The sequence below is a fragment of the Herpailurus yagouaroundi genome, unplaced genomic scaffold (assembly GCF_014898765.1).
Source record: "Herpailurus yagouaroundi ecotype Mexico unplaced genomic scaffold, PumYag 29, whole genome shotgun sequence".
Taxonomy (NCBI): domain Eukaryota; kingdom Metazoa; phylum Chordata; class Mammalia; order Carnivora; family Felidae; genus Herpailurus; species Herpailurus yagouaroundi.
The window spans coordinates 118,585,005-118,591,642 of record NW_024412377.1 but is presented as its reverse complement, the minus strand read 5'-3'; the positions used below and the strand labels follow the sequence as shown (position 1 = coordinate 118,591,642).

At 37.9% G+C, this 6,638-nt stretch overlaps 1 protein-coding gene across 4 annotated transcripts in view; it reads left to right on the top strand.

Moving 5' to 3' along the window:
• RBM27 (RNA binding motif protein 27) overlaps nt 1-6,638 on the top strand; it is a 75,140-nt gene that overhangs the window by 14,357 nt on the left and 54,145 nt on the right. For all 4 annotated transcript variants that reach the window (XM_040453663.1, XM_040453646.1, XM_040453653.1 and 1 more), the window contains exons 2-3: nt 951-1,069; nt 5,672-5,796. In XM_040453663.1, the coding sequence (XP_040309597.1) occupies nt 951-1,069; nt 5,672-5,796 (244 nt within the window). The remainder of the gene's footprint in view (nt 1-950; nt 1,070-5,671; nt 5,797-6,638) is intronic.

Genomic DNA, 6,638 nt, shown 5'->3' with positions numbered 1-6,638 from the left:
GGGGGGGTGGGGGGGGTTGGTGTTGGTAGGACAAAACAAAAAAGGGAAGTAGCTAAAGATCCTTTCTGCTGCCCTTCTACTACTTCTCTTATCCTTTCTGTTTTAGCTCCCAGATCTTTTCTTTCTTGCTTAGAGCTGCTAGAGTGTTTGCCAGTAATATTTATGGTGTCAACCTTCTTGTGTTCTCGTTTTTTAAAGAGATCTTTTGGGGTGCCTGGGTGGCTCAGTCGGTTCAGCATCTGACTTCCGCTGAGGTCATGATCTCGCGGTCAGTGGGTTCCAGCCCCATGTTGGGCTCTGTGCTGACAGCTGGGAGCCTGGAGCCTGCTTTGGATTCTGTCTCCCTCTCTCTCTGCACCTCCCCAGCTCACGCTCTGTTCTCTCTGTATCTCAAAAATGAATAAATGTTAGAAAACATTAAAAAAAAAAATAGATCTTCAAGAGACCGAGAAGATTATCAGTGGAATTGATTGCTATTTTTGGATGCTGGTGCCTGGGGTTATAGGAAATGAGGAAAGGTGTCCCATCATTTCCCCTGGTTCTTCCTCACGGTCACATGGAACAGATAGTTCCTGAAGATATGACCAGTGCTTCTACAGCCCTGCAACTCGGGTTGGTTGCCATCCTTTCCTTGTTTCCATTGAGAGATGCAAATCAATGTAGATTTGGCCCAAAATTCTGGGTATAATTAGAACATTGAAAATAGACAATTTTATAAAAATAAGCATAAAAGGAAAATCTTGCTTGTACTGTGTGTATGCTGTTTGTTATAAAAATCGTCTTTGTTTGCAGTCAGTCAGTATTTATTTATTTATTTAACTTATTCACAGTCACTTTATTTGAAATAAAGTTGTTGACCTTTAGCTTTCCAAAATAGGGGTGACTTCATTAATGACATTGCTGTTTAAAAAAAAAGTTAAAACATTTTTGTTTTCTCTTTGTCTATCTAGATGTGATGCTGACCCTTCAGCCTTAGCCAACTATGTTGTAGCCCTGGTCAAGAAGGACAAACCTGAGAAAGAATTGAAAGCCTTTTGTGCTGATCAACTTGACGTGTTTTTACAAAAAGGTAATTATTGTGGCCTTTCAGCCACATATTTAAGAATTTAAATTTAAAACTTTCTGATAAAATATTGGAGATAAAAACTTGGAAGGAAAGACATCAGTCATTGCCCTTTAAACATTTGAATATACCGATCCCTGTTAATTATTTATCATGTATTTTGGAAGAACTGTTTTTAACCCCCTTTCTTTCTCTGCTTCTTTCCTATATTGGAGCATTTGTTTTTTAGGTGAATGGATCCTCTTTGGCTTGTGACAGAATCTAGTTGATGGTTGGGGATAACAGTTTAAGGATGATGAAACTATTTATGCTTACTGTTTATTAGGACTATGAAGCTATGTTTTTTTCCCTCTTGGCTGGAGCTTTTTGCTGTCCAGGAAGAGATGGGCATGATCCTCTTTACTTTGTGCCTCCAACTTCCTATCTTACCAAAGTCCTTTCCATGACCTGCATATAGCGTCCTGGAGTGCTCCCCTGCTTATTCTCTGACCTCATCCCCTACCACTCCCTCTCACTTGTTCCAGTCTAGCTACCTTGACCCCCTTGCCTTTTTTTTTCAGTATGGCAAACATGTTCCCACATCAGGGATTTTGAACTTGTTTTACCCTTGCTTGAAATGGTTTCTTCTCTATGGTTTCTGGTTTCTCCTCAAATGTTACCTCAAATGTTTCCCCTGAGCGTTCTATGTACAGTATATTCTACCTCATGCCCCTAATCACCCTTTCCTTTTCCCAGCCTTGCTTCATTTTGTTTCTCCTCGTACTTGTCACTTTTTGTCATGTTATATGTTTATTTGCATGTTTATATGTGTGTGTGTCTTTTCCCCTCCCCCTACTTTTTGTCTTTCCCTTTGTTGAGAGTGGTGACTTGGAACCTATAATGCTTGGCACATAGAAGGCATTCAGTAAATGTTGTTGAATGGATGAAAGGAATTTGGATAATGCACACATTGGTTGATCTAGCTATTGCTGTGAGAAGATAACCTTCAACTGAAATGTCTACAGAGAAATAAAAGATAGTAAATATGGCTTCTCACTTGGAAAACAGGATTACATATTTTTTTGGTGGATTTTAAGGCTTTTTTTTTTTTAATACACAAAAAACATAATACTTCTAGAATTCCTCCCCAGTACAGGTGAGTATTTGTTTTCTATTTTTGTAAAGGAGTATTTTCTAAATGTATTCATTTGTTTTACTTAGTTTACATGTGATGAAACTAGAAGAGTCATGTGACACACAGAGCCATGAGAATAGTAAAAAAAAATAAATGTAGTGAAGACATTGGGGTAAGAGGCAAATGTATATTTAAATATACATTTAAGAGTTTGTTGTAAAAGCTTTAAAGATTTTTAGTAACTTTTTAAAAAAACAGTACACAAGAAGAATCATAAAAACTTTTTTTTTAATATTTATTTTTGAGAGAGAGAGCGCTAGTGCATGTGCACAAATGGGGAAAGAGCAGAGAGAGGGAGACAGAATCGGAAACAGGCTTGAACCCACGAACTGTGAGATCATGACCTCAGCTGAAGTCAGACCCTTAACCACCTGAGCCACTCAGGTGCCCCTAAAAACTTTTTTTTTTTTTTTTAATTAAAAAAAATTTTTTTTTTCAACGTTTATTTATTTTTGGGACAGTGAGAGACAGAGCATGAATGGGGGAGGGGCAGAGAGAGAGGGAGACACAGAATCGGAAACAGGCTCCAGGCTCCGAGCCATCAGCCCAGAGCCTGACGCGGGGCTCGAACTCCCGGACCGCGAGATCGTGACCTGGCTGAAGTTGGACGCTTAACCGACTGCGCCACCCAGGCGCCCCAAAAACTTTTTTTTTTAAGTTTATTTATCTTGAAAGAGGGAGAGAGAGAGACAGAGAACATGCATGTGAGCTGGAGAGGGACAGGGAGAGGGAGAGAGAGAATCTTAAGCAAGCTCCATTCTATCAGTGCAGAGCTGAGGAGAGGCTTGAGGCCACAAACTGTCAGATAATAACCTGGGCTGAAATCAGGAGTTAGATGCCCAACCAACTGAGCCACCCAGGAGCCCTTATAAAACATTCTTTAAAAGAGAAGAAAATTAATAGCCATAAATTTGCCACCAGAGATAAAATCAGTTACGTTCGTATATGTCTTTGTAGACTAGCATGGTCTAGTAGAACTTTGTACACTGATGAGTATAGTTTATATCTTCCTTTTCTAATTCAGTAGCTCCTGGCAGCTTTTGAGCTCTTGAAATGGGGCTAATGTGACTTAGGAACTGATTTTTATGTTTTTAATTTTTATGTATGTATGTATGTTTACTTTTGAGACAGAGAGACAGAGTGTGAGCAGGTAAGGGGCAGAGGGAGGGAGACACAGAATCTAAAGCAGGCTCTAGGCTCTGAGCTGTCAGCACAGAGCCTGACGCAGGGCTCGAACCCACGAACTGGTAGAACATGATCTGAGCCGAAGTCAGCTGCTTAATGTACTGAGCTACCTCTGCGCCCTAGGAACTGATTTTTAGATTTAAATTAATTTAAACAGCTACATGTGTTTCGTGGCTTCTGTATTGGACTGCATGGCTCTGAACTTATATATATATATATATATATATATATATATATATATATGTATATATATATGTATATATGTATATATGTATATATATATATATATTTGTATTACATGTCAAAGTAGTTTTAAATGAATATATGCCCTTGTAATCTTAAAAAAAAACAATAGTTTATCTTGAATATTATGTTAGGTATTTAGCTATGCTTTTGTTTCTTTTTTATAAATATTAAAAAAAAATTTTTTTAAAGTTTATTTTAGAGAGAGAGACAGTGCTAGTGGGAGAGGGGCAGAGAGAGTGAGACACAGAATCCAAAGCAGGCTCCAGGCTCAGAGCTGTCAGCATAGAGCCTGACATGGGAATCGAACTCATGGACTGCGAGATCATGACCTGAGCTGAAGTTGGACGCCCAACCAACTGAGCCACCCAGGCACCCCTATAATTATGTTTTAGATGTTTGTTTTTTGAGACAGAGAGCGAGGCATGTATGTATGCATGGGCGGGGTAGGGGCAGAGAGTGTGGTAGAGAGAGAATCACAAGCAGACCCTGTGCACTTGACACAGAGCCTGATGCGGGGTTCTATATCTCTGTCTCACAAACTGTGAGTTCATGACTTGAGCCGAATTCAAGAGTTGGCACTTAACTGACTGAGCCACCCAGGTGACCCTCTTTTTCTTTGTAAGTTTGTTTATTTAAGAAATCTCTGTACCCAATGTGGGGCTGGAACTCATGACCTTGAGATCAAGAGCTACATATTCTTCTGACACAGCCAGTCAGTCAGGCACCCCACAGTTCTTCCTTGGGTTATAGGTCTTTTATTTTTTCAATTTTTTGAGAGAGAGAGAGAGTGAGAGAGAAGATGCAAATGGGGAAGGAGCAGAGGGGGAGAGAGAGAGAGAGAGACAGAGAGACACTCAAGCAGACTCCACGCTCATTGCAGAGCTTGACACGGGTCTTGATCCCAGGACCATGGGATCATGACCTGAACCAAAATCAAGAGTTGGACACTTAACTGACTGAGCCACCTATGCACCTTGTATTATAGGTCTTTTAAATTACAAAAGTGATACATGTTTTAAAAAATGTTTTAAGAAGTACAGAAGCATATGGAGAGAGTCTTGATCATAAAGAGTTTTGAAGGGTCTGATCAATTTATTGTTTTAAAGTTAGGTGTAACAGTTAACAAGGCCTAACAGTTCTATAATCACAGAAAATGCTTACTACACAAATTAATACCATAAAGTTTTTTGAAAACATACTTTTCTGAAGAAAAACTCATTTTACATTTTAGAAATAGCTATTTATATAAAATGTATAATTACAGTGTAAGTAGATTCTGTGCTATATTTTTAATACACCCTGTAGTTTTTAATAAATTCATCTGGTTCCCCCATTCAGTTAATCTGAAAAAGTTACAAAATACAGTAGCTTTTAAGTAAAACACAACAAGATATTTTCATATCATTCTCGTACCAAACTTTATTTTTCCAAGTGATTTTAAAATGTTTATAATGAAATTTTTGAATAGACAGTACATTTAATCCAACAATTAAAGGTATGTATCTTGAAAAATATCATGAAAAGTCTGTCTCACTTGTTTTTCGTTTGTTTCCTTCCTGCTTCCAGTAGACAACCTTGTCATTTTTTGTCTGTGTCCTTTCAGAGTTTTTTTATGCACATATAAACAGATACAAATATTTAGTTTGTGTCTTTGAGATGTGATGTTATCCATATTCATTCTCTTTAGAGCTCTGTGTATTCTGTTGTATGGTTGTGACATACTTTATTTAACTAGTCTCTTATTCATGAAAATTGTTCTTTTTCCAGCATTTTACTATTTTGTACTCAGTGTTGCATATACATCATTTTGTACATAAGCAAGAACGTACAAAGGATTTAAAAACCCAGACATGGGAATCTCCCTCATAAAGTATAGACAGACTTAGTTTTGATTCCACTGCCAGTGTGGAAGGTGTTCTGTTTTCCTCAGCTTTGCTGAGGAGCGTGTTGTCAGTCTTCAGTTATTGTTTGTGCAATATTTAAATACTGTTTCTTCTCCTTAGAAACTTCAGGTTTTGTGGATAAACTGTTTGAAAGTCTCTACACCAAGAACTACCTTCCACCTTTGGAACCAGTTAAGCCTGAGCCAAAACCACCAGTCCAAGAAAAAGAAGAAATTAAAGAAGAGGTAATGTAAAGTTTTCTTTTGCTTTTGGGGGCTTTTTAGTTCCTATTCCTAGTATCATTCTTAGTTGGAAGTTGACCTCTTTAAAAATAATTATCTCTCGGGGCGCCTGGGTGGCGCAGTCGGTTAAGCGTCCGACTTCAGCCAGGTCACGATCTTGCGGTCTGTGAGTTCGAGCCCCGCGTCAGGCTCTGGGCTGATGGCTTGGAGCCTGGAGCCTGTTTCCGATTCTGTGTCTCCCTCTCTCTCTGCCCCTCCCCCGTTCATGCTCTGTCTCTCTCTGTCCCAAAAATAAATAAAAAACGTTGGAAAAAAATTAAAAAAAAAATAAATAAAAGTAATTATCTCTTGATTGACTTTTCTGTGTTTGGCATGTTACAGATTCTTTATCAGGGCTTCTTAGTTAACTTCTTAGTTTTTTGGACTGGAAATGTTATTTAGTGTTCCAAGAAATATTTTGGGAATATTGAGAAATTCAGAGAAATCTTAGTGATTTTAGAAAGACAAAACTTGGTTACATGTAGAGGTTTGACTAAAAGTGAGATGAAAGCTCAAGAAAAATGATTAAGTGACACATGTTCATATTATAGACCAACCATTTTCTCTTTTTTAACCACAGAATATTTTTTATGGTTAAGGTAGTTACAAATAAATAGTTATAATGTTAACATATGAAAGAAAAAAACGTTTTTACAAAGGTTGGAGTTTAAAAGCATGATTACATAAGGTAATGTTCTTGTTTGAACTAAGGGGAAACTTTACAGAGTTGATTTGTAATTCCTCCTTTCTTTTCCATTTTTCCTTCCTTCCTTCCTTCCTTCCTTCCTTCCTTCCTTCCTTCCTTC